The sequence below is a fragment of the Eucyclogobius newberryi genome, unplaced genomic scaffold, assembly GCF_026437365.1.
Source record: "Eucyclogobius newberryi isolate DKJ021-1_F unplaced genomic scaffold, fEucNew1.0.hap1 SCAF_3, whole genome shotgun sequence".
Taxonomy (NCBI): Eukaryota; Metazoa; Chordata; class Actinopteri; order Gobiiformes; family Gobiidae; genus Eucyclogobius; species Eucyclogobius newberryi.
In genome coordinates this window covers 10,391,097-10,418,434 of record NW_027315945.1, presented here as the reverse complement: position 1 = coordinate 10,418,434, position 27,338 = coordinate 10,391,097, and the positions used below count along the sequence as shown (strand labels likewise).

The following is a 27,338-nucleotide window of genomic DNA, read 5'->3' as shown; positions in this document are numbered from 1 at the left end:
TCAGGAAGAGTCCAAATCTAGAGAAATACAACCAAAATGTTACCCATAACAAAACTGCATTTTATTTACCACATGATACACATGTAGATGAATGTACCAATGGCATTTTCCACAGATCAACAAACATGAAATGATTACAAATTATTATACTATTTAAATTAAAATCTCAAACGTTTGAATTTAACCTCCAAAGTGATGTGTAGCATCTTAAAGACACTTCAACTGATGCCAAACTAAGAAGTGAAAAGGACTTTGAAACTTATTCTCAAGTATCAAAGCTGATTCACATGATACAGATTATGCTTACAGTTTCTATGTGGTAATGTATGTACATTGTGCAACGTGCAAAAAATACAGTATAAGCTTTCCCCATTTCCAGTGGGTCATCTTAACTGTCTCAATAACACACTGACAATTCCTAGAGTCCTCATTTTCTGTTACATCAAGAAGACCAGAAAAGTGGTGTTCAATTTCTGTAGATTGTCCAATGAAGTTTTTAACAGCTACAATTACATGTCATGATGTATGATCTAACCTTCAACTCGATTTAGATGCAGTGCTCTGGTTATTAAGACAATACACACAATTCAATATTGCAGGATTCGGGCCTCAGACGTCCCACTTGATGTACCGAAACTGTGGAGCAGAATTGTGTGTGGCCGCGCTCTCGGCTGGACGTGTGGTGACGGAGGCCTCTTTCATCAAATGTGCAAAAGCTAAAAAAGAAACCAAAACGAAATTAAGAAAGTCAGCATTTTAGTCTTGAAGTGTGCATGTTTTAATGGTGGGCAAAACAAACTGGACTCACGTGGAAAGCATGTGACTCGCGGCTCCTCCCAGTGGCCGCTCGGCAGACATTTGATGACCGGGTTGAGTTTCTGAACGTAGCCGTCGTCGCAGTAGTATCGCACCATGGAGTTGGTCTCGTAACGCGATCGCTTCCTCCCAAACACTTTAGCGTGCGCCACCTTCGGAGGCTCGCTACAGGAAGCTTGTAAGAGCACAGACAAAGAGGGAGTGATTTGTGATTAGTTGGGGAAAAAAGTGAATCTAAAATCTAAAATGTATCTAGTTAGTTAAATACTGTTTCAGCAACAAATTAAATATGTAAAAATCAAAAGTAGTCCTCTAAACACGTCAATTTTTGCAGTAAAAAAGACAATGTATAAATACACTACAGCCTGCAATAACAAGTTAATTGTACTTAGATTAGGTTTAAGTGTAAAATGTATTTATTTTAACAAGTTATTACACTAATAATAAAAATAAAAATAATAACAATTAAACTAATGAAATAAAATAAAACAATAATAATGCATTAGTCTTATATATAGTGCTTTTCTAGACAGTCAAAAATACAGGTGCTTTTTTCATTCACTCACACCACATTCATATGAATCATGTTTTTACTGTTACCGAATTGTTCTACGCAAAAATTTTTTTTGTGTGTGTGTTTTTTTTTACCTGAAATTATTAAATTGTTGTCTACCACACTAACTTGTCTAAGCGCTCACAAACCCTTTGGCACTATAGGTTTCTTGTACACACATTTTCTGAAGCGTGCAAAAGCTCTTTCTCACAGGTTAGCGATCACTGAAATATATATATATATACATATATATATATATATATATATATATATATATATATATATATATATATATGCACAGTATGTTAAATGCAGATGGTTCACAGTGGTGTGATTTTGTCAAAAGGTTTTGCTTTTACAATATGATCAATTGATGAGAAAGGACGTTTATAAAAATAAAAAATACAAATAAATACATTAAAACGCTTGCATTAAAATATATTTTGTAACTTACTCCAATCAGAGTTATATATTCTGAATGCATTCACACTAAGTTGCATATACTTATAGACATATGAACTTACCGTATGTTTGTTTCAACATTTGCTCTGCTAGTTTGATTTAATAAGGAAAAACTGCACATGCATTCACTCCGAGACTGGTGTTTTCTCTTTTTCTGTAAGTACTGCAATGTATTTCTTCTACTAGTACTCTGAATATGAAAGCTCAGTATGGCAGAGAGAGTTATGCAATGTTATGACGCTACAGATGAGGCAGTGAGAGGAGTAAGTTCAACTACTGATTGAAATGAGGACGTTTCTAACAATAAAACGGTTGGATTTACAAATACAGAGACGGGTCTTTGCTAATGTTCCCTATTGGCTTTGCTGCAGTGCACTCACAGACTCCCTTCTTGCAGGTGTAGGACAGGTGGTAGTTGCAGGGCACGTCGCTCCAGTGGCCTTGCTCGTGCCACACCATCACAGCACAGTCCTCTCCAGACAGGAAGTAACTGTCCGGCTGCCCTTTAAACCAGTTCTCATACAGCTGACACAAAAGAGCAAGCAGGATTTTAAAAAGATTGTCCTATGTACAAACAGATGTATAAAAAAGAAATACTGTAAATGCTGACCAGTGGGCTGCCGTCTGACCAGCGGAAGTCTCCCTCAATAGTTCTGTCATTCAGTCCAATCCACTGATCTTCTTTGAATTTTTCTAAAAAGAATCTTGTAATATTATTAAATATACTATGCTACATTATTTTAAAAAATGTACAACACTTGTATGTGGGACTTGTGACGTAATTTTATTCATATTTTGTCATTATTATTATTATTTTATATTATTTCTAGTATTATTAATACTGTTGTACTGCTCTCTAGCCGTCTAGTCGTTTTTGTTTACATTTCAAAATGTGAAAAAATTATATAAAAATAAAATAAAAAAAACTTATGAAGCAATTTAATAAAAAACTGCATGGAATCAGCACATATTTATTTTATTTATTTTATTTATTTTATTTATTTTATTTATTTTATTTATTTTATTTATTTTATTTATTTTATTTATTTTATTTATTTTATTTATTTTATTTTATTTATTATGGTGCACCACCCTTTAAGGTCACCCCAGCAGAAGGATGGGTCAAATGCAGTGGAGAAATTTCCCTATGAGGACAATAAAAGCTTATGTAATCAAATCAGAGAAAAGAAAATAACCAATTAAAAATGTATTAAATTGTGAAGATCTGGTATTTTCTTGTCTTGTTTTCTTGGGTTACCTCTGGGTTAATACTAGTTAAGCCCTCTTTGAATTCTTACTTAGTCCTGGTGTGGTCATTATTTGGCTTGGGTATTAATTCTGGGTTTGTCCTGGTTTATACCTGGTAGTTACCAGTGTCTAGTTCTTATTTAATTCTGCAGAGCGCTGTTGCTAAAGCAGTTTGTACTTAAACTTGTAACAAAAATATAATGTAGCAGTTGTTATCAAAATCATTATAGAAACAGGTCTAGTTTTGGGGATATTCTGTGTGATCCCAGACTGTGTCAAAAGCATTGTGCATCTATCTGCCCCAGAGACCACGACCATCAGGAAGGATATGCCAACAACACGCTTTACAGATTCAATGTAGTCCCGACTGAAGATGAGAGGATTCCACAGCTCCAGCCGCCGTTGTGCGATGACTGAGCCAGACCTGATACCGACCGGAACTGGAGCATGAGGGAGGGACATGAAACGTTTTGTTGTGTCTTTCCTGGTAATATCTCCCACTCCATCATAACGTGGTGTCGGGATAAGCAGCACCCAACATTCCTAAGGCATTTAGACTGAAGCTGAAGTGCGGCTTAAAATGGAAGGCTTTGCGAGGGAGTTTGGAATGATCAGTATCAGAATTATAACCTCAATATTCAATAGTTGTTGTAAATCTACTTTAAAGGCATTTGTCGAGTCATATCAATGAATGAATTTGTGAAGTGAGTCATTTTTGCGTGATTATATTTTGAGCTTAATATTATCATCACAATTCGAAGACAGTCCCCGAGAATATCTGGCTCTACCTTGTGGTCTGACATGGCATCACATGCAGTTTATTTGGTGGTATTGATTTAAAATTTTAGTCCAGCTAATTTGTATGATATTGGCCTAAACACGAAAAATAAATAAATACAATAAAAATAAAAAAAACTATACATATTTACAGCCTTTTTAAACATTTCCATTTATGTCAGATGGAGTGGGGGCTTTGGTACTATTGGATAGGTCCTATATTTAGTTTGTGGCTGTATCAATTATTGCGTCAGACCATATCATGATAGTTATAATTGTGTAGCCCTGGTTTGAATGTTTTTGAAACGTTCCGTGGCCTCACCGTTGATGTAGTGCTGCTCTTCTGGGGTTATGACAGACACCAGGTGCCCTCCACACTGACGGCAGTGTTGTTCAGCCGTGTCCCAGCTCTGACGGCTGGAGAAATGACGGTAACAGAAGCCGTGGAACTTATCCCAGCCTGGCTCACACTGCTCCACGTCTGGATCCAGCGGAAGAAAAGAGGAATGAATAAATAATAAATGTTTTCAGTTATAAATGAAGTGAAGAGATACTCCACCTAAATGGCACAGGAGCCCAGTGTACCCAGGCAGACAGATGCATCTGTATTCACCCGATTCTTCCTGAATACATGTTCCTCCATTCAAACAAGGGCTCACAAAGAAGGTGTCTGAGAAAAGAGAAGAGACAGCTTTATAAAACATCAACAAAATTGAATTCACATTGTCCACACATGTGTGTTACTTATAGGTGATACAAAGTGACATAGTGGTAATGGAAGGATGATCCAGCTTATCACACCAGCCCAGGTCGGCTCTGAGAGTGAATGGTGGGCCAACATAAACCACGTTTCAACTGGTTCACTCGGGATGGTCCAAAAGTGTCTCCACTGTCTCAAGCCATCAAAAGAGCCGTGATAAAAAGCTGACAATAAACTGGAAGAATAGCAGGGAGTGGAGTGCTGGAAGTATGAACTGGAATTAGTTTTCTTTTTACTCCACAAACATGGAAATACTCAACTTTTTTTTGCAAATTGCCAAAATTGGCCTTATGATTAATATATATATAATTCAAGTTTGATTTTGGTTTGATTTATTGAGAAGACATTTGCTATCTTTGTGTGATGTCAGCTGACCATGTGTGTTCTCATGGGAAGCACCAGACAAACCTGCAGCTGACATCCTGACCTCAGGCACAGAGGCAGCCATGGCCGGGTGCTCCTCCACATTCTCCTCCACATGCTCCTCTACATTCTCCTCCACATCCTCTGACACTTCCTGGGGAGTGGAAGTGGAGAGGGATGGGTCTTTGCCGTCTGTGGTGAGAGAAGCTTCTGATGTTTCCTCATAAGGATGCCATGGACAGCTATCTCCTGATGACATCGAATCGTCCTCTTCTGACCAGGGCTCTGTCAATGCAACATACTGTATCACAAATTAGGGGTAGGAATCTGGAACTGCATCGCACGATTCAATTAGATAACCGTTCAAGAAATATTTTGGTTTATATATATGTATTTGAAAATGATGGCATATAACTGAAATGATCTGCCCCAAGGGGAGGAGTTCAAGTATCTCGGGGTCACGAGTGAGGGAAGGATGGAGTGTGAGATTGACAGGCGATCCCTGTCGGCAGTGATGCGTCGCTGTATTCAACCGTTGAAGAAGCATCTGTGAGTGGAAAAGCAAAAGTCTTGATTTACCGGTCAGTCTACGCTCGTACTGTCACCTACTGGCATGAGCTTTGGGTAATGATCAAAATGACAAGGTCGTGGATTCAAGCGGTTGAAATGCGTTTCCTCCACAGGGTGATAAAGTGAGGAGCTCCTATGGGAAAAGTCACTGGAGGCCCCAGGGAAGACCCGGGACACGCTGGAGGGGCTTTCTCTCTGTGGCCTGGGAACACCTCGGCATCCTCTGGAGGAAATGTGCGTGGAGAGGGAAGTCAGTTAAGACCCGCCTCCGCGAGACAAGCGGCAGAAGATGGATTGATAACACTACCTACCATGTTTATCCAATGTTCTATATAGTTTAGTAAGCTTTTTAAGGATTTTCAACGTGTACACTGATTTACATACGTTTTAAGTGGTTTTAAGCTGCTTTAGACCTTTTTAGATGAAATACTAATATTTTGAATCTCACCATTAGTATTGGTGTCGGCGGCCTCTGTGAGGCGCTCGCGCTCTGGCTCTTCCTCGGCCCCTCCTGTGACAGTGGTGAGTGGGCTGTAGAGCACCTCAGATCGGGACTCTTGAGGTGGCTCTGAGGACTCCAGCTCCCACCCGAGCGTCACACTCTCATAAGAAACCAGTGTTATCTGCTGCTGGACGTCTGAATCTACTGTGGTGCAGTCGGCTGTGGGCTCTGGCGTAACATCGTGTCCATTCGCTTCCGTTCCTTCACCAGAGAACTCCCCTGAACCGTCTTCAAACGTCGTGGCGGTCGGCGTCCCAGCACGGCTCCCTCCTCCAAACCCTTCGCCCGATTCCTCTGCGTCTTTCTGAACGAGAGGGGAGATTTGCAAGCTGAGATCTTCCTCCACCGGGGTAGGGAGCAGTGTCGCAAATGTGTTTGAAATGAAAGTAACTGCGTGGAGGAGAGACTGAGACGTGTAACTGTGGCCAGAGTCTGCAGTTGGTTCAGACGTGGGCTCCTCAGAAGGTGTAGAGGAACTTTGGAGCGTGGGTAAGTCATCAGGACGCTCTTCTGTGGTGAGGTCGAGCTCTTCAGAGGAGTGGTGATCTGTGGTAAAGACACAATAATCACAATAATGCCTAATATTTATGGAGATGTGATTGCTATGCCTGGAATGTTCCACAGCATGGCATTAAACGTATCTATTTTGCATGTATTAATTGCTGAACGTGGACAAACCTGACCTGTAACTCGTCATCTGTCTTCTGCATGGGCATTGACAAGTTTAATGCCATACTGTGGAACACTCCAGACAAAGCAATAACATCACCACGGAGACAAGCAGGTGATGGACCCACATTCAACAGAAGTTTCATAGTGCACCTTTAATTGCGTGAGAGTCATAACTATTGACGGCTCCGATACAATACCACGTAAAACCGGCAGGTATCGCGATATCGATCTGATACCAATACCAAGGAGTTTTGTTTTCAAATGCACTGAAACTCCAACTATAAATAGTTTTACGTGGGCATCGTCATCTTCACGGCTCCAGCTTGAACTGATCTAAAGATGAAACTAAAATATAGACAATGAATTTCAAAATTGACAAAATTTGCATTAAAATAAATAAACAAATAAAATTCTTGGAGAAATGTTATGTATCTGTCCTTAGACATGATAATCTTCTATAAGTCTATATTGATACCTTGATATTTGGTATCGGTTATTATTATTATTTTTTAAAGCATATCCAAACAATTGCATATTATGCATCCAAAACTCGAGAAAAATAAAATGTTTAATGCGTTGCCATACACACAAGTTTTTCTTCTTCTCACTACTACAACTACCGTTATATAAGTAAGTTTAGAACCCTTCTGATGCTGAAGTCCGCTTTGGAATACTTCCAGTTCTACGTCACAAATATTCAATAATAAACACAAACAAAAACCCAAGTGAAGTTTTGAAATGATGATAAGTATTTTCTGTTTGTGTTGTTGTTTTTCACATGGACGAACACACATTTTCTCTTCATTCTTTGCTCATTTTTCTTAAGTGTTCCAATTTGAGTGAAATAAACAGCTGTATGAAACTATAGCATGTTTACATCTGTTGGTTTAGAGCTTTTAGTAAATCCTACTTCACATTTACAAACCTGACGTGGCAGTGGCATGATGAGCACCAGCCACATCATGAGTGACGAGACTTCCAGGTGCAGGGTTTGTGCTCTCCTGCCCGGCTTCCTCTCTTGTCGCGCTATCCTCTGATTCAAACGCTCCTCCTGAATCCTCTTCTTTTACTGTCGGAACAGTCACCTCGGACATCTCATCACAGAGAGTAGTCTGCTCTTCTGGCTCCTCCGAAACGTCAAGGAACGAGAGTGAATTGTTTGTTTCAGATTCTTCTATCAAATGCAAACTGCCCGTGGGGTCTTCAAGTGAAACAGCAAGATCTCTTTCAGCATGAGATTTGAAGGAGGAATCTTGTGTTTCATTCATCTCTTTCAAAGTATTAGATCCGCTGGTGTTATGGTGCAATTGTTCAAAGCTTTCTACATTTGGCGAAGTGGATTCTGCTGTCCCGTTTCTGTCATTTGGTTTTGTTGTGTGGTCATTCGCAGGACTCATTGGAACTGGTTGAAGCGACTCCAGATAATTGCTCTTTACTGCTATATCTTCATTATGTGTTAAGGTCGAGTGGTGTTCAGGAGTATGATGGTGATTGTCCGCAGTATAGTCTTGTTCTGATGTGGCGGAGTGGTTTTCCATGGGCCCCTCGGTGTGTTGGACCATTGTGCTGTCTTGAAATGTCACTTGGCCCACGTCTTCTTCCTCCTTAAATGACTGAGTGAGTAAAATGATGTGGTCCATATCCTCCGGCTGTGTGGCAGGCTCGCCCTGAGGGGAGTCTGTGTAAGCACCATTCTCACCTGGAATAGAAAGAAACATAGACGCAAAGTAGTTAGCAAAGTGCAAACTGTGGAAACTTTTCTCCTGAGCATTGGTATTTTTGGGAAAATGCATGAAGAGCTTTTTTAAGGGCTTTACTGCAGTGTTGTTCAGGCTTTTCATTAGGGCTTTAGTTGTTTAGTCCCTGAAGCGATCAAGGAAGTATTAGTCACCAAATATTTTCATTGGACTTATCATTTTATTGGAATTCTAAAGTTGTATATGGACCGGAGCAGAAAGGACAAGGTATGGAGTGAGTTTGAAATTTAAAATTTGCCTTTTTACAGGTAGATACACCGTTCACTAGTAGTTTCACTATCAAGGACCACAACCCCAGCTACGACGCAAAGTGTTCATTGGTTTACGAGAAACATGAACAACACGAGTCTATGGAAATGGATGCAGTTTTGGGGCTTCTGGCGATGAGGGCTGTAGGCATCCAGGCTCGATACCCCCATCTAGGAAGGGCTGTGAAAGGGGCGTGGTCCTGCTCCCGAACTTAAGATAACAAACTTATCTTCATTCTATTTCAACCACTTTAAGCACTGTTTTAAGCACTGAATGATTCCGTTTGCACATGAAATAATTTAGAACATTCATAGATATTTTATAACTGCAGTTTGGGAACTCTTGTCCACCTTCCTCTGAAGCAGCACACATCATATTGATTAGTTTGTCAGTTTAAAGGCCTATTTCAGTATTTTCTGTCAATTTCCCACCTTGGCATACATATATATCTTGGCAATTTCTACAAGAGGGAGAATCAACTCATGGGATACAGTTCTGAAGAAGTTGGACTGCAAAATCAGCTGAGCAGACATGTTACAGCAACATACGGTTGAAGAAACTGAAGAAAAACGGCAGAGTGCGGCCGAAACTATCAAGGTATAATAAAAACAGAGGTCTGTTCATAAGAAACTATTGTATAATTATATCAAAAGACCTAATGAACTATTGAACACAAGCCTTTTATATCGCAATCTTATCGCAATCGCAGTACTTAGATGTTTCGTCACATTGTGCAGCCCTAGTCACCGGTGACCTTAGATACACTTGCAGTTTTCGACTTCTTGTTCTCCCACCTCTGAAGCAGTACACAGCATGCTGAGTGTGTGGCTCTGGAAATCCAGTCTGGTTACTGAAGCGGTACAGCGTCCTGACCCCAGGGTCCCCTCCTCCACAGCGATCTCTAGGGGCGATGATGGGGTAGCGCACACTGCCGTCTGCCAGCCACCCGGGGCTGCAGTGGTTCAGGCCGTCGTTCCAGGCGGCGTACAGCTGAGCGGTGGAGGCCAGCTCTGCTCCCAGGCCCTGACAGAAGGACTTAGCCTCCCAGAAGGTGAAGCGCTCTGGGGCTGTGCCATGGAACACCTCACCTGTCAAGACAACACTTCTATGTAATGTTAAAGAATTAATATTGTGCATTTTTTGTGATGTTATTGGCCTGTGAACATGCTCTTGAGTCATTGCTTTGGCATCTCATGTTTTAGATCTTAAAATAATATCTTTAGGAAGGCGTACAGGACTTTCTGTTGGTGGACCTTCCCACATCAGGAACTAAGTTAGAGCTCCATCTACTTGCAGCAGAGGGATTACAAAGGGGAGATAAACCAAAGTTAGCTTGATCTTGACGTGCTAAGGCAGCTATGCAGTTGTAATGAATGTGATTTGAATCTATCTAAAGTCTATTTTGCATAATTTAATCCTCTAAATGTACTTCAGATCGTATATGGAAAAGGCTGCAAAAAGAGAGGATTAAAAATAAAAAATACAAAAACTTGCAGTGTGATATTTTACTTTTAGTGTAACACTTGAATCTAATTAATAATGACACATGTTAGCTCATAAAATATTGTTGTGTTGTAAAACAATGTTTTATCATCAGTATTATCCAAAGAAATTATTACATTTTTGGTCATCATTCTTCATTATTTAGACTTAAGCATGAGCAATATTGACAAAGACTTTTTTGGGACACAATTACAAACAAGAATCCTACAAGTTCACTGTCAGGATAATAGTGAAATACTGTCAATAATTTTGATATAATCTTGTTGAAATTTTTTTGCCCATATGTACTTTTTATACACACGAATAAGGACATTAATTTCTTATAATGTCATCAATGTCTAAATTTTTTTCAGTAAAACAATGCTGCTCACCTCTGATATTTTCTACATAGCAGTAGACATCGTACAGTTCATCTGGTTCTAAGAAGCCGTAGTTCCTGACTCCGGGCAGTTCATCCAAATCTCCAGAACAGCCTTCTCGGGGCATCTGAATAGGATATCTGTCAACAGAAATCAACATTTGGGTTAAATGGTATAAATGGTATATCACAAAAGTCCAAGCACTTTAGACTGTGACAAAGTAAATTATAGACTACTATTAAGGGTATTTACAATCCAAACGTAGGTCAAATCAGTTTTGAAAATCAGAGTTTTACATATCTGAGGCATGTAGTTTTGTTTTAAAGACGATTTTGGGAGAAAAGCCCTGATTTTCAATGTATACTTAACAAGATTCCATTATTTGTATTTCCTCCCAGCTTCACTAGAGGACGCCAACATTACAATAATCCATGAATCAATGCTTCAACAAATTACTGACATTATAAGATAAGATAAGATAAGATATTCCTTTATTGTCCCACATGGGGAAATTAAATGACAGTCCTTAAAAACGTTTTATACATTTTTAATTGATGAAGCCCATCTTTTCATTTTAAAACTTGTAATGTGTTTGTTGTCATGGTCACCTGACTGAATGGTCGGACAGCCAGCCTGCGTCACACTGCTCGTATCCGCTGGTGTAAGCTGCATTCAGCTGCTCTGGAGAGGCCATCTCAGCCCCGATGTCCCCACAGGCGTCCCGGGCCTGCTCAAAGGTGAAGGCGTATCTGCTGGAGGCGTCACGGTAGTGAAAAACAACACCTGAGAAACACAGAGTGGAGACAATCAGGCCAAGGCTAAAACACATCTTAATGAGTGCATTTTAAAAACAATATGTTGGGTATTACTGGGTTTAGATGACATGGTAACATTCTGTAGGTTGATATTTAATACAGATGTTACAAGATCCAGGGTCCAGTCAGAACCAGGTTCAACATGTGGATTTTCTGTTTGGTTATTTAATGGGAAAAAACTCTGCTGTCCCCTCATCATTCTATATATTATAATATATATTATTTAGTCACTAATACATAGAGTGTTTATTTGACCGTTATTATTAGTATTATTCAATTTTGTCTTACGCTTTATTTTTCCCCTCCATTCCTTACTAAGAAATGAGAGGTTTTGTCTATAGGAGTTTTGTTTAGAAGAGTTCTTCTATTAAGAGTGTTTTTTAAACTTCCTATAAGTTATTTGTCCTTTTCCTCTGTATCTTCCTGCGTTGCAAAAATGACATTGCCCCATGTGTGGACAATAAAGGAATATCTTATCTTATCTTAATACAGGAAAACACCTAGACTATTGAATCAAACTAGCATTTAGCACACAGTATAAATGCCATGGAGGAAGCGACATTCAAAACTTGAAATATTAGGTCTCAATTGTATGTGGTCAGGTTATCCATAATCTGTTAGTTTGGGGGAGCAGTGAATGAGAAAATAATCAATCACAGATGAATTTTCACAAAGAAGGGACCCAAATGAGTTTTGTAACACCGGCAAAGGGTTTTGTTTTTCTTCAAAGAATCCCCAAAGCAATAAGCACCTCAACGCTGCATTCTGTTTCACCTCGGCATATAAAAAATCAGTTCTAAAGCCAAATGTTACAAATGTGCTAAGGGTTTGTTCGTTTTGCTGTCTTAAAATGGGGTAATGCAGCTTCGGGATAAGGTACACTTTATCATCCCCGTTGGAACAATTTTCCATCCTTCAATGTTGCTGGGAGTAACCTATCAGGAGCAGTGGTCACTCCTGATCTAGAGGCTTGGTCAAGACTTGCTGGCCAGGCAAGAACACACACTTCTACAATACTTTACTAACTGACAGGTTACTTCGCTAATACATGCATATTTCTGCAGTATCAATGGATGAAGTTTAAAATGCTATCAATCTGAAGTGAGAGAAGTTTGATTATGTTTTAAACTAGGATAAGTGACCAATGAGCTCCTGTTTCCCACCCGATATGATACATATGTAAATATGCCAGATTTGAGCCACAGGCTAGTTTCCATCTGCATAATATGTGCATATTAATGCACATATTATGTTCATTAATATGCACTGTCCCCTTCTAAGTAAATAAATATAGAAATACATTAATTCTGCTCATTTGAAAAGTCTAACATGTCTTCAGTAACATCCACCCACACATAAGTGTTCAGCGTCTGATCTTGAAGTAGGTCTATTCATTTTAGCGTGACTCGACAAAACCTCCATATAGAAAGAACCGGACAGGAAGAAGTGATGCTAACACTGAGCTAGCCAGGCGCCGTTGTACACTGAGCTTACAGTGACACTGTTGTTAAACCTGAGGTACTGCAGGTGGGCTAAAAGGATTTATGACATTATTGATGTTTTCTTATATAAATCTAACTCAAGTATTCAACTGTAATAGCATTAATCTTACAAAAGCAATTTGTTGTTGGCTCAGTTTTACAAGCAGTGCCTCACCCTTGACTTTGACCAGCACCAGGTCGTGTGCATCCTCCAGGCCCTGCTGCACCTCACAGCGGTAGAAGCCTGTGTCGCTGTGCCTCAGCCGCTCCAGCCTCAGGGTCAGGTCTGCGGGGGACGAGGCGTAGTTCAACAGGGACGCCCGCTCCTTGTACGCCTCGCTCACCTTAACTCTGTCCCCACTGGCCACCAGGATCTCAGTCTCGCTGCCATGCCTCAGGACCGTCCACTTGACCCGGGGCAGCCACAACACGGCCAGGCGACCGTTGGAGGAGGGCGAGGGAGGCGGGTGGGCAAAGGACACTAGGCAGGGGAGAGTCAGTTCGCCTCCAAGCACGGTCAGGACGGGTGGGTTTATTGGGATGGTCACCTGCAGCAGACTGGAGTCATCTGGAAGCACAAGCACTCTTTAAACTCTTTTTTTCCCTCAGAATGTTGTACATTCCAGAATGGAGGCAACTGGAGGTTTTATCCATGTGACTGATTAGTTTTGAAGAAGATGTCACACATGCTGTTGCCTCTCTGCTGCTAGATAGTCATGAAAAACAGGGCAGAACATTTAAAATGAAAGTGTTGATACTTCAATTAGACAGAAGTTATGGGCTTTGATCCTTATCTACAGCAGTGAGTCACTGACAACAGCAGCGACAACTTGCCACAAACCAACTTTTGCAGGCATTTCCATCTGCTCTTCCTCGTCCACAAGCTCTCTGCCCTGGACAAGCCCTCAAAATTTTCAAGAGGAATCCTTTGTTTTGAGGCAGTCCACAGTGAGCATGCAGTTTTCATCCTCAAGATGGCAGTAGCAATGAGACTAACATGAATATAAATGACAGTTTATTTTCTAGAACAAGAGATTGACAAAAAAAATATTTCTAGTCATAAAATTGTAATATTTTTTTTTTAATAACTTGTGGTAAATTATCTAATTAATCTGTAGATTTGATTCGAAAAACTATTGTGGCATCAACATTATTTTTCAGTAAATCTTTTTTTCTCTTCAAAATGTTAACAAAATCTCTTAAAGATGAAAGAAAATAAATATGACATGTAAAATACAACTGTAATAGTCTTTCAACTATAAATGAATGGATTTCACATATTTAATCAGGGTTCTGTAAAATGATACGGAGAGTGCATTTATATGAACTGTTTAAGGGGTGATTGGTTGAAAGGAAAGGTTAGCTGGCAGTGATTGGCTGACAGAAAATGGCAGGGGTCTCAGTCAGCATGATGTACTGAACTACAGTGATATAATGTGTGTAAGTTACCGGACTCATGGTGGAACGTGGAGGTCAAAGGCAGAGCCAGCAGACACATGGTGCACCAGAGCACAGACACAGATGCTCTCAGCCTGTGAACAAACACTCATGTCAGGATCGGTCACAAGTTCATGGAACCACAGAACTAAAATTAGAAAAGAAAACATATTGTCCGTTTTATAGGCAAAGTAGGAAATAAAGAAGTATCAACTCTGCCAGTTAATGGTTTAGATTTATATAACGTTCCATGTATATAGACTTTTTACATACAATAAATAATATTATCAATCAAATATATTGAAAAATGGTGAGCGAAGGCTTCTCGATAGAGAACATTTGTGAATAAAATGTATTATTATTGACATTTTTCTTGCTGTCATCATAACACCACTTTTTGAAACTACCGCTTCTCAAACTGTGTAACTTATGTGCAACTCACCAGTGTCTAACCCTTTTTCTTTCTAAACATAATGTAATCACACAGGAAGGAAAAAATATACAATATAATATTTTTGAAAAGCATGTGAAACAATCGTGCTAAAAGGAGCTGGTTTGGTTGTGAGAAATCAAAATTCTGCTCACTCTCCTCTGCTCCTCAAGTGCGACTCAAAGACACTACAAAGGCCCAAGGACACAGCGGAGCCTCTGTCCATCTGCTGCGCCCGCCACACAGAGGAGGGCTACACAGTTAACCATAAGTGGTGGATGATATTTACACACACCAAAATGACAATAAAGATCCTCGTGATTCTTTGGAACTGGCTTAGCAGTTAGCCCGTAGCACACATGCAGGCCTCCTTGAATTCCTCTGCTTTATGATATATTTTTTTCAAACCATTTGCAAAATGTCCATTTGTTTGATTGGTTTCATATGATGTTGTGTCCCTGTTCACCTGCATCCCGACCTCTGATGCAGTAGCAGCAGTGAGGATCAGACTGCAGGAAGACACCACCCTACAGGAAAGGACCAAACTGACACCTGAACACATATGTAAACTGTTGGACATCTGTCTGAACACCACTTACTTTCAATTCCGGGGACAATTTTACAGACAGATTCATGGCTGTGCCATGGGCTCGCCCGTCTCTCCCATAGTGGCCAACCTGTACATGGAGCACTTTGAGAAGAAGGCACTGTCCTCATTCTCAGGCATAGCCCCAAAACTGTGGCTTCGCTATGTCAATGATACTTTTGTAACAATCAAGGAACAAGAGCTGGAAACCTTCTCTGATCACATCAATGCTGTGGACCCACATATCAGGTTTACAAGAGAAGACGCTAAGGAGAATCGCTTGGCCTTTCTTGATTGTTCCACGATCAGAGGAGAGGACGGGAAACTCCAAATAGAAGTATATAGGAAACCTACACACACGGACCAGTATCTGCTCTTTGGTTCCAACCACCCACTACAGCACAAGCTGGGTGTGATCAGAACCTTACAACACAGAGCTCAAGGTGTGCCCACCAGCTCAGAGGGCAAGAAGAAAGAGGAAAAACTTGTCCGAAATGCCCTCTCAGCCTGTGGTTACCCCGCTTGGGCCCTCAACAGAGTGAAGAGAACCAAGAAGCAGGACAAAAGGGAAACTGAACAGAGAAGGAAGGGTGTTTCTATCCCTTATGTCTCTGGCCTGTCGGAAAAACTGCAGAGAATTTTTAGACAACACGAAGTCCCTGTTTATTTTAAACCAGGATACACTTTAAGACAAAAACTGGTTCGCCCTAAGGACAAGTTGCCGACTCAAAAACAGAGCAATGTAGTTTATTCGATCCAATGCAGTGAAAAAAGCTGTAAAGAACGGTACATAGGTGAGACAAAACAGCCTCTACACAAGAGGCTTTATCAGCACAGAAGAAATACTAGTTCAGGACCTCAGAGCGCCGTGCATCTCCATCTTGAAGCCTCTAATCACTCGTTTGAAGACGGTGAGGTGAAGGTTTTAAGCAGGGAGAAAAGATGGTTTGAAAGAGGAGTTAAGGAAGCTATTTTTGTTAAAAAAGAAAGACCTTCTTTAAACAGAAATGGAGGGCTAAGATTTAATCTTCCTGGTATCTATAATGGGTTACTGAACCCCTGGAAAGGTAAAGGACCAGGACCAGGACATTTAGATGCTAATCAGGTACTCAGGGTGGTTGAGCCAGGGTCTCACAAAGACAAAGAGGATTCTAATAGGCCATTAAAATTCTGAATAGGCTAGCTCGGTAGATACAAGGGGGGAGTTTCTGTTGAAACAAACAACTCTTTCTACTTCAGGAAGGCTCCGCCCAATGGGCGGGTCTTACCACAGAAGAGTATAAATATCGGAGTTCCCGATCTAAATTCTTTTATTGACAATGACTCTTGGATGAGAGTCGAAATGTCTATTTTTTTCTAACTGAGTCCAGATGACTACAACTGAAGCTTTTTCTACCATTTGTTTGATTGTTCATGAAGGCCAATAGGCTAATGTCAGTTTCAGTTTCAAATTGTACTTTGTGACCTGTATACATATGTGTATTTGTATTTTGTTTATTAAAAATGTGTTTGCATGCAGCAGCAGCAGCAGCCTGATGGCAAAGACACATTTCATCTGACGGTTTCATTAAAATGCAGCAGATGCCACATCTTTGCACCGAGGGAGACGGGCAGCAGAAACTATGTGGAACTACAAAGTGTAAATAAAAGTTGAATAAGAACTTGGAGGCCTGGTCTGCAAAATGTGAAGTGATTGAAAAAGCCTAAGTTGTTATTTTCCACCTTGCACAGAATACAGACCACCACTCACTGTTGGCCCAGCACCAGTGTCACATCACGCCACCTCAAATGACTTGGTCTGGCCATCTCCGAGGCAACAGCCGTCCCTCGCCTGGCCTTACAGGAAGGAAGGAGTAGCCAAAGAGCAGGGGAAGGAAGGGGAGGCGCCAGGACGACGGGCCCTCACAAGTTAATATTCAAGAAGAATTGTAACTGTTCACTCTGTAGAAATGGTCAGTCTGAGTGAGGTGCTGACTCACTGCTTCAGGGGGGAAAGAATGGACAAGTCATAAGAACCAAGATCTGCACAGGATTCTGCTACAGTGACCAATCGGCAAAACAAATGTGCAAAGTAATGGCCAGAGTCATTTCTCCTCTTCAACAAATGATAGTGTAGGCCTGCTCATTTTATTTCTTAACTGTCTGTAATTTCTTTGTGATTTGAATGCATTCCTGTTGTGTGAAGCATTTTGCCTGTGTATGAAATGTGCTCCACTAATAAACTTGCCTTGCCTTACAGTATAGAGGTCTAGAAAATCCAGTAAAAATGCAAACAACAAAATGTAGTTTATTTAGCTACCAAAATTACAGTTTTTTTTCAACTAGCCCTAAAGGCTAAAGGCTAATAGCATGCAGCCTATGTTTATGGAGCCCCCTAAAGACGTGGGTAAGAAAGTTAAATGGAAATTGTTCACACATATTAGTCCATTTGTTTCCCTGAATAAGAAATTGACCGCCAGTTAAATAGGGTGTTGTTTCAGATTAGCATTTATCCAGCAGGAGTAACTATGCAAATAGTTTTAACAATGTCCTAGATAAAAACATAAGACCATGGAAACCTCAATCAGTTTTGAATGTTATACAGATTACGCAATAAACAGAATTATCTTTCTTATTTGGATTCAAAATAGAAAAGAAAAACTGTAAAGTAATTCTCTGTCCTCTTTATTTCTATTTGTTGATTACAATACAGTACATGTGTGTAAAAAAATGTTAATTAGTGGGAACAACCTAGGTAAATCATGGGCACAAATTAGCAAATTTGTGGGAAGTGAATGAAGTTTACAAATTATGAAATTTGGTAAATTGTGGAGGCGAAATTCTAAATTAGGTTAATTGTGTGAATAATTGTATTAATTTGTGCTGACAAATTAACCTGGCTCACAACAGATTGATATGTGTATCACTTGGAATTGAGTTCTACATAATAGCAGTTTGTGAAACAAACATCGTGAGAATCATCTGGCTGGCCAGGTTACTCTGGGAACTCAAATTTTCTGACGTTATCAGGGTTAGCAGTGGAAAAATAAATCATTTAAGCCAAAGGTTAATGGGCTAAGTTTCAATCTTAAGTGTAGAATACCTTTTCCTCCAGGTGTGAGGGTCCATTTGCAAACTCTGCCCCGTCCTCTCTGCACAGATGTGGCTTTTGTGTGTCCGCTGTCGGCGCCAAACACTTCGCAGCTCCACCACTGCTGCTCCCTGTTGCCTGGACCCGAGGAGGAGAAGAGAGCTGAGGGAAGAGGCGCTGGACCCTGACCTGAGGAGGAGAGGAGGAGAGAGCTGAGGGAAAGGGTGTCGGACCGGTCCCTATAAATAAAGCCCCCCTCCTCCCGAGCCCTGCCCCTGCTACAGACCCCACAAGTCCCCTTTAGAGCAGACGACTCCCTCCTCACCACAGGAGATACACCCTGAGCGTAATTACAACCTGCAGGTTTTTTAAAGTATTCAAATTAAACCAGACATACTTCTACTTGCTACAAAAAGGCTATTTTAATTCAAAAAGTTATGCACAATGCGCTGTAGTCTCTGTTTGTCCCTGGCTGTGGCTCCAGCGTACCACACGGTGATGGAGGAGCTGAGGATGGACTCCATGATGGCCGTGCACCATCATCTCCGGTGTCAGCTTTGCTTTCCTCAGCTGCCGCAGGAAGTACATCCTCTGCTGGGCCTTCTTGATGAGGGAGCTGATGGTGGGCTGCAGCTTGAGGTCCTGGGTGATCTTCTTCTTCTGTTACATTTAATGGCATTTAGCAGCCAGCTGAAAAGGTGCATTTACTGCAATCTAATTTAGTTGTATGTCTTCAAAGTATGTGTTTTACACTATACCATAAAAAAAAAAGAAAAAAGGAGAGAGTAAGAGCGATAGAGAGCACAGGTCCTGGGTGATTGTGGTGCCGAGGAAGCGGAAGGAGTCCACGGTGGGGATGGGGCAGTCTGTGACGGTGAGGGGGGGCTGTGACTCTCCTGAAGTCCACGATTGTCTCCACTGTCTTCTGGGCATTGAGCTCCAGGTTTTTACCGCTGCACCAGGACACCAGCCGGTCCACCTCCCTCCTGTAGACAGACTCATCCCCGTACGAGATGAACCCGATGAGGGTGGCTTTGTCTGCAAACTTGATAATTTTTATGGAGTCTTGGCTGGAGATCAGGGGAGAAAGTACACAGCCCTGTGGAGATCCTGTGTTGATAGTCCAAGGAACTCCACAGGGCTGTGTACTTTCTCCTCTGCTCTTCTCCCTTACACAAACTGCTGCACTTTCAGCCACGAAAGGCGCAGGACTAAGTTTATCCAAACAGTTCTTGAACATTGGTTGAAAACAAACCCACAAATTAACTTATTATTTTTCCCTGGGCTCTTTCTACATCTAACTGTTGCTTTTACTGTAAATAATCTGTTTTCTTTGTAACGCCTCAGATCTATTGGCGTAGTATGTGCCTGTGGTCTCTTCAATGTTTAATGACTTTTAATGTAAAATTATGCGTCTGTTCTTGCCGAATTAAATGTTTAGTGTTTTACCTGCCTTAGGACAGCGGGTGTAACTTAGCTACTGTGCTAACACTGCGTCAGATGTATGGAAAAGCCTTCGTATAAGACACATTTTTTTAAAAACTTATTTAGGCTGGGGCAGATCACGCTGTGCTGTGACACGTATGAACAAGAACCAGATCTACATACCACATGCCAAATCACATTAAGTTGACGTTTGCACACTTTTTATTTGAATATCTGTGAATTGTAAAGTGGAAAATGAATGGAAAGTGTGTTAAAACATGTCAGCATATATAGTTTAATGTGAAAAATGTGTGAAAAGCAAAATTTTCAAGCCCAAACCTCCCTCTGAGAGTCTGGCTTACTCTTATTGTGCTAATAACAAGGTCTTAACAGGAATTAATGATATTGTTTCCCAAATGCAGGAGCTTAGGGGGATAAGAAGTGTGAGGATAATCCTGAGAGGGAAAATTACTTGGGCATTATTGCTTTTGAGTGTTGTACAAACTGCAAACACACACTGCGTCTTATATCAGACATTACAGGGAACTAGGGCTGTGCTATGAATGACATTTTAATCAAATCCAGGTCCAAATTCTGCAAATTGTTAATGATGAGCTTGGTTCTTTTGAATAAAGAAGTCAACAACCAAGGAGTCTCTAAACTGCTCCAAAACAGTGTCAATGTGTTTGCAATTTCAGGACAAATGTTGAACATTTTAGAGTACTTTTTTTTTTTTTCATTATTAAAAAAATGGATGATTTAAATATATAGGAGTAGTTTTGGACATATAAAGAAGACTACCAGGGTTCATTTGAACAGCTTTCGTCTTATGAGGCCATGTCTATCAGTAGATGCAGCAAAGTTTTATTTTCATGCAAAGATTTTGTCCCATTTTCCATATTGTACTACTGTCTGGGGCAAGGCCAGTCAGTCCGAGATGAAAAGTGCTGTCTCTTTGTACAAACGAGCTCTTAAAGTAATCGACTAAAAGCAAATGAGGTGGCAATGTTTTTCTATTTCTAAATTTTCTAAAATAAAAATGTTATATTGTTGTCTTTGTTGTTGTTGTGGGGACGAGGTCTGCAAATCAGCTCAGAGCCACAGGGGTTATGGACAAGGCATCTGCACTTTCAACCTTTTTTCTTACGACCGTGTCAAATGAAAAAGAATATAAAAACCCTCTGTCAGCAAAAGCTTGTGGTTTGGAGCAGAGTTCAGACATTGGACAAAACATTGTAGTATTGTTGGTGTTAAATGTAGGATATGTGTCTAACTTGGCTCACGCCGTTTTCTAAAGTTTGTGAACTCACAAAAATGCTAGAATTCATCTCAATGGCGAGGTTAATGTTTCAACACAAAGGCTGGTTCTGCCTGAGGGTCTTGAAGCCTCAACATGCTCATTTAGAATCTTTGCTTATGACCCAGAGTGAAATTGTACCAAACGTTTGTGTTTACTTTGTAAAAGAAAAATTAAGTGAAAGATTTATTTATTCGAGGCGAGACACTACAGGCAAAACAAATTGTTTTCAGTGATTTTTTTCCTGGTCAGTTTGCTTCCTCAACATAAAGGAAACATAACTGTCCAATCTGCTCCTACATTGTTTTATTATTTCATTGAATCCACTTCATTCATAGATTTCTCTGGGACATTACTTTAAAGGTGCATTTTTCTCCCAGAGACATAAAGATCAGCCCTACACACACACCAAACATTATAATCTTGTACATAACAAGATTTAGACGGATCATACCGACCGATTTGTTGATATCTAATTCTAATTCAGCCTGATTTAATCGAGTTTTAAGTCTAAACAATGGGAAATTGGAAATTTTAGGCCAATTTTCAGATGGATCGATTTTACTCAAAATAGGAAATATCCCAAATATGCTAGGTTTTTATACATAAAATGCATTATTTCTATTTAAGAAAACCTTAAATGGGGAAAAACTTGTGATATCATTTTTGTTACATTTATGTGAGTAAACAGGAAATGTTTTACACCGATATCTTTACACTGAGGATAAAACAAGGCCAGTGCACAGATAACACAGTCTCAAAGAGAAAAGAGACTCCGCCACAAGCTCTTTTTCATCTGTAATATTTGGGCAGGTTTAGACAGAAAAAGAGTCATCAATATGTTTCAAACGCCTCTACAATAAAAACTTGATAAACACTTGATCAAATGAATGTATATTTTATTGAAACAATACAATAATTTACTGATTGATGTAAATTTTCATTTTTACTGTAAACAGAGGTGGGTCGTACTTTTCAGACACCATAATTGTACTCTATCAACCTTTTTAATTTCTATGTTACCCCATTTTTTTTCTTTAAATGGGGTAATATTAAATGTTTTAAACCTTTTAAACCCGAGCAATATTACTTTGTCTACTTTCCCCACCTCTGACAACATAAGAATGAACAATCCTTGGCTGTTAAAAGTTGTTAAAATGTGGTCATAAACAAGATTGGAGACACTTGACTGCAGCATAGTTTGAGAAGTAACCTGAGAACAAACTTCTACCCGAGCAGTCCAAGTGCGTACACGACTGCAAAACTCACAGTCCAACGGCGCGCAATTGAACGTGTGCTCCAACTGCTGCGACTAGTATTGTCATTGGACATTTCTGTCATAATCTTTTTCGTGAAAAAGTCTGATTCACTTCTATTATGTCTTTAAAGCAGAACTAAGTAAGGTGAAAGTGCTCCCCCTGCAGGTCCCTTGTGAAAGTACACCGGGATTACAAAGACTTTCGACAAAGTACTTAGTTCTGCTTTAAGGTTGAGTTTAAACTTAACATCAGCACCTCAGTAGTTAGGCGTGCGCATTGTGAGCAACTACTTTCTGAATCTCAACAGGAGTCAAACAGAGCGAACATATCAGTACTGACACGTTTCCCTCACGGCGGCATGTCTCCTCTCAGGTCAGCGGTGGCTCCTGCAGACGCACACAGTCCCTCGCGTGGTTGACCTGATTTCAGATCAAACCCGCAGATATTTGCCAAAAGGTGCAGCCCTGATTCAACAGTCTGTGTGTAAAAGTCACAGTTTTTTTTACCACTAAAAGTCAAAGGTCATAACCTTCACGGCTCATTTATTTTCTCTTCTGTGTTCCTAAGCTGTGGAGATCTTCCTCTCCCACTCCACTTCAACCACTTTGTACAGATCCATCGTGGCCTTGGCATCCTCCACAGACGAATGGCCTTTCCTCCCAGTCTGAAGACACAAGAAAACACATTTGAACCTAACAATGACTTTATTAAATACTACATTAAAGCAGCAGACTTGAGGGGCTACAAAGTACTTTCATTCATCTGGGACCATGTTGTAAGATAATAGCCCTGTTGTCTAATTATATTATTACAACGCATACGTTTGTAGCAAGCCTCGGATTTGAAAGATGGCTGAGCTCATTAAAGTTTTGTGGGCCCCGGGCTTTAACTTTTTTAGGGCCCCTGTTCAAGCTTTCTGTTGACTAAAGTGGTTCATTTTATTTTATTCACACAGCACATTTATTGAGTCGAATAATGTGTAAAATTGGCCCGCTAGTTAACTACTAGTATTAAGTGAACTTTATAGCACACTTTCTTTGACGTAGCGGATGGCGATGCTACCTGAATGTCCCGGTTGAAGATGGCCTTGGTCAGCCTCTTGAGTGAAGCCGGCTGTTTCTCCGGGAAGCCGGCCTTGGTGTTGAGCAGAGGGATCCGGGACGTGTCTCTGAGCAGAGTTTTGGGGTGGCTGTAACTGAGCACTTTGAGGTCGTTGTGAACGGCGTGTCCAATCAGCAGCTTCCCCGAGAGCAGCTTCAGGATCTGACAATGAACAAAGAGGCTGTAAGTTCTAACAGCCACAGCCCGCCCGACTAATGATGAATTGTTTAGCTCGAGGAGAACTTCAGAAAATGCAACACAGGGAATCATCATGTAAAAGGGGTTTGACAAGAATGAGAATTGCCACTTTTTCAACAATTTCCAAAAGACACAGTTATTTCAAATGTAGTATTTAGTATGAATTACTTCTACGTTTGGGTGCATTTTCTGTTAGCCACTTTGCCAGAGAGTGGGCTAGACTATCTACTATCAAACTTAAATCATTGTTTCCTTTAAACATTAGCAATTGTATCTTAAAGTGACAGGTTAGACACATTTCACTAAAACACAATTATATTTCAGATTTGACCAAACATTTTGTCCATTTGTCCTCAGTTTGACTATTTTTGTAAAGTTTATAATTGTACTTCCTGGTTGGACATGGGCAGCAAATATGACATAGCTAATTCCACAACCGTTACCTAGCAACCACACTGTGAACCAGAGCTAAAATCCATATAAATTACACATCAGTTCGGATTTTCCACTAAATATTTTTTCTGATAACACCTTTATTTTGTGATATGATCATTTCATTTTGAACTTGTCTTTACCAAACTGAGCAAAAAACGGATGTAAAACTATTAGAAATATTTACCACATGTTCAATACCACCAAACTAAGTCATATATTACTCAAACTAAACACATACTCTTTGTTCCTTTCATGTACAATTTTCATTATAGCATTAAATACAATATAAATGTTCCCAGGTTTCTGGCTCTATTCCATATGTAGGAAGTTGTTTTATCCAACCCAGTATGTGTCCTAATCTTAATCTTGTTGTAACTACCTGCTTTTTTCTACAAAATTCCAGCATTTTTGCTCTCCCCACCTTTTCAAAGAGGAGGTCTGGTCAGTGGTCAGTGATGCTAATGAGTCTGAACGCTATTCTATTCTCTTCTATCTTTTTCATTACATTTCTTGTGATTGTTTCGCTCCGGTATAACAACTGCAAATCCTGTTTTCTTACCTCCTTCCTGGCCTGCTCGTACGGCATTGCCCCGTACAGATCACTCTTCCTGATCCCGCTCCAGCGCGTGCGGTAGTCCGTGACGGGCAGCGCCGGACGGATGAACTTATCGTACACCACGTCGCCGTTGTACGAGACTATGCTGCAGCGTGCCAGTTGGCTTATGTGTCCTTTGGGACCAGCGCCCACCATCTCACAGTCTATCGCCAAGCACTTTGTCGGCCCAGCTGCGGAAAATGAGCTAAAAGTCCTTTGTGCGCTACCTTGTGTGGACGGGCCGGCCATGGCGCTTGAGAAGTCCCTTTTAGAGTCAGCGGATGTCCCTGGATGTCCCTTTGGAGGTCCCTTTGAAGGTCCCTTTGGAGGTCCCTTTGGAGGTCCCGCGGCAGCAGAAGAGGCAGGCAGAATGTGCGCTGAGGTGTTTGTATTGACCTGACGTACGGGAGCAGAAGACTGGGAAGAGGAGCTAGACGTGGAGCTAGAAGACTGATCCGAACCGACTCTTGAATTCAACGTAACTTTATCCGCAAAACCGGTTTTATAAGTTAGTGGGGAATCCGGCCCGTTCCAATTTCTCTTCTTTTTACGTTTTGACTTCCAGTGCTTTTTGCTCGGATGTAGGTTGTTATCCGACATGGCTGCGACGTGTCAACCTGCAGAATGAAATAAAAAAAGATACATGTTTTATAGCGGATTTCAATATTTCTCTTTCTCTTTGTCAGTGACATTCAACACCCCATAGACTCATTAAATACAATGTTACAGTAATAATAACATGTTTTACCATGGTCAGAGGGAATTCTACGGGTAAACAAATGAGCCGCTGTCTATGTGTAGACCCTCAGTCATCCAGGTAGGTTCCATAGCAAAAGAAACTCCATTTCTGTCGACTGGACAAAGGTTTTAAGAGGAGTAGCTTCCTTTATTGATCTGGCAGAACTGGTTAGTCACTGCCTTATATCTGTCTGAAGGGAGGAGCTAACTCCACTCAAACTAACATAAAATATTAGTTTAAAGTCGGAGCATTTGTTGTTACATTAGGCCTATTGAAATACTCTAAGGTGTGAACTGTCACCTGAGTTATATTTAGCATAATTGTTCATGCCTATAAGCATCCTCATATTCAGATCAGCCTTATTGTTTTCTTTGTTTTGGTTTAGGCCTGTAAATTGGTGATACATTGTACCTTAAACTACCCTTTCTGTTCAAAGATGGAATGTCTCTTCTTTTGTCCAGTTGACAGAATTCAAATGAGCTGCTGTTAGAACTTTAGAATGGAGGGACAAGATTGAACTAAAAGTGAGATAATTGATCCCCGGATAAGCATATATATGCTATATATATATATATATTCACCAACTGGTTCTTGCAGTTTAAGGGACCATAGTAAAAGAGGATTAAACAACTCAGAGCTGCAGCCAGAGTCTTAAAACACATGGCTCCTCGTTGTTTAATGGTTGTTCGTGTTTGTTTCTCGCTCTTTTTTTTAAAGTGCATTTTAAATATTACATGGGTAATTGTATGGATCACCAGCACACTAAGAACTTGCCTATAGCCATCTCTGGTCTGTGCAATGTCCCTGTCAAATAAATACTTAAAATAATCCTCATGTAATAACTCAACCCTTCCAACACCTAACTCTGACCGCAATGCACGTTATTACATGAGTTATTAATATGGTATTTACCACAGCTCCAGCCTAAGCAAACAAAATCAAATTTAGAAATGATAAAGAGCTTTCATATGCACTTAAAAGAAAAAAAGTTATCATTTACAGGAAGTTGAGTTCTTAAATGGAAGAGGAAATACTCTAGAAATCACCCTCCAAAATGCAGGGACAATTATGTGTAATATATATTTGAGGGGGCAATTTGAGCAATAAAAATAAAGGTGTGATTTGTTTTTATTTGTCATAGGATTTGGCCATTGTTTACAGTATGGTTGCTAGGTAACAGACCTGGAATTTAACGGAACTGGAATTACAGCTTCCAACCAGGAAGTAAAAGTATTAACTTTAGAAAAAATGGTCAAACTAGTGAAAATATATACTTTTCTTAAACGTTTCTTAACTGCGAGTGGAATGTGTGGTCTACACTGAGTCTACCCTGTCTCAACTGTTCTGTGGGCTAAAAGTATAAGTGCACACGTAAGTAAGAATGTCCATTGACAATAGAAACAATCACACATACATTTGTTTATGGCTGTGATCATTTTACTCCATTTGCATTTTTGCCTTTCCGCCGGCTAGAACCATTGCGCTGAAACCAGTCTACAAATGAAACATGTCTTTGTTATCGTAATAGCGTTGGTACTACACCACATAACGACAGCAAGCTACTTTCATAATATATGAATGACGCTACCTAACGCTGCTCTTTCAATCTTCCAGTGCCGCACGTTGTTCTGGAGTATATTCAATCCTGCAACGATGCATTCATTCATTTAAGTGGTCGTTAAATATTTATATTTTACCGAAACAAAAGTTAAACCGACCTTTTCCACTCGTGAACACGGTCCCATGAACATGTGGTCCAGGTCAAACCCGCGTCTGATTGGTTCCAGGTTGTGCCGCCTTCAAGACCAATACATTGTCTGTGGAAATGTCAATATTGAGGTAACTAGTTATCGTCTTACATCTACCGTAAATACAGATT

The 27,338-nt window shown here is 40.3% G+C and overlaps 2 protein-coding genes across 4 annotated transcripts; both read right to left on the bottom strand.

The window, feature by feature from the left end:
* Window positions 1-184: 184 nt before the first annotated feature.
* bcan (brevican) lies at window positions 185-18,662 on the bottom strand. 2 transcript variants are annotated; one of them, XM_072460376.1, is made up of 15 exons: window positions 18,423-18,662; window positions 14,337-14,419; window positions 13,063-13,455; window positions 11,200-11,374; window positions 10,604-10,731; window positions 9,524-9,817; window positions 7,649-8,422; window positions 5,998-6,597; window positions 5,025-5,264; window positions 4,416-4,526; window positions 4,179-4,337; window positions 2,442-2,524; window positions 2,212-2,356; window positions 809-991; window positions 185-716 (listed from the first exon to the last, which is right to left on the bottom strand). In XM_072460376.1, exons 1-15 carry the CDS (start codon window positions 18,446-18,448, stop codon window positions 610-612), a joined length of 3,501 nt encoding a protein of 1,166 aa, XP_072316477.1. In that variant the 5' UTR covers window positions 18,449-18,662; the 3' UTR covers window positions 185-609. The 2 variants fall into 2 exon arrangements, with proteins under 2 accessions (XP_072316477.1, XP_072316476.1); XM_072460375.1 differs by having other exon boundaries at window positions 187-716; window positions 5,016-5,264.
* A 3,474-nt stretch (window positions 18,663-22,136) lies between these two features.
* Window positions 22,137-27,249, bottom strand: isg20l2 (interferon stimulated exonuclease gene 20-like 2). Of its 2 annotated transcripts, XM_072460383.1 has the most exons (5): window positions 26,874-27,187; window positions 25,469-25,567; window positions 24,685-25,337; window positions 23,454-23,654; window positions 22,137-23,055 (listed from the first exon to the last, which is right to left on the bottom strand). In XM_072460383.1, the coding sequence occupies exons 3-5, from the start codon at window positions 25,318-25,320 to the stop codon at window positions 22,954-22,956; spliced, it is 939 nt and encodes a 312-aa protein (XP_072316484.1). In that variant the 5' UTR covers window positions 25,321-25,337; window positions 25,469-25,567; window positions 26,874-27,187; the 3' UTR covers window positions 22,137-22,953. The 2 variants fall into 2 exon arrangements, with proteins under 2 accessions (XP_072316484.1, XP_072316485.1); XM_072460384.1 differs by lacking the exon at window positions 25,469-25,567 and having other exon boundaries at window positions 27,178-27,249.
* Between the last annotated feature and the right edge of the window lie 89 nt (window positions 27,250-27,338).

What these genes read in the sequence shown, in the direction of transcription:
- bcan (XM_072460375.1), bottom strand. Translation starts at nt 18,448, where the DNA reads ATGGACCCTCACACCTGGAGGAAAAG. An exon ending in GGTGCTGGTCAAAGTCAAGG is followed by an intron (nt 11,375 to 13,062) that starts GTGAGGCACTGC and finishes TGTGTTTCTCAG; the next exon opens with GTGTTGTTTTTCACTACCGT. An exon ending in CTGTCCGACCATTCAGTCAG is followed by an intron (nt 10,732 to 11,199) that starts GTGACCATGACA and finishes TTCTGTTGACAG; the next exon opens with ATATCCTATTCAGATGCCCC.
- isg20l2 (XM_072460384.1), bottom strand. Translation starts at nt 25,320, where the DNA reads ATGTCGGATAACAACCTACATCCGAGCAAAAAGCACTGGAAGTCAAAA. An exon ending in ACGAGCAGGCCAGGAAGGAG is followed by an intron (nt 23,655 to 24,684) that starts GTAAGAAAACAG and finishes GTTCATTGTCAG; the next exon opens with ATCCTGAAGCTGCTCTCGGG. An exon ending in TCTTCAACCGGGACATTCAG is followed by an intron (nt 23,056 to 23,453) that starts GTAGCATCGCCA and finishes TTGTGTCTTCAG; the next exon opens with ACTGGGAGGAAAGGCCATTC.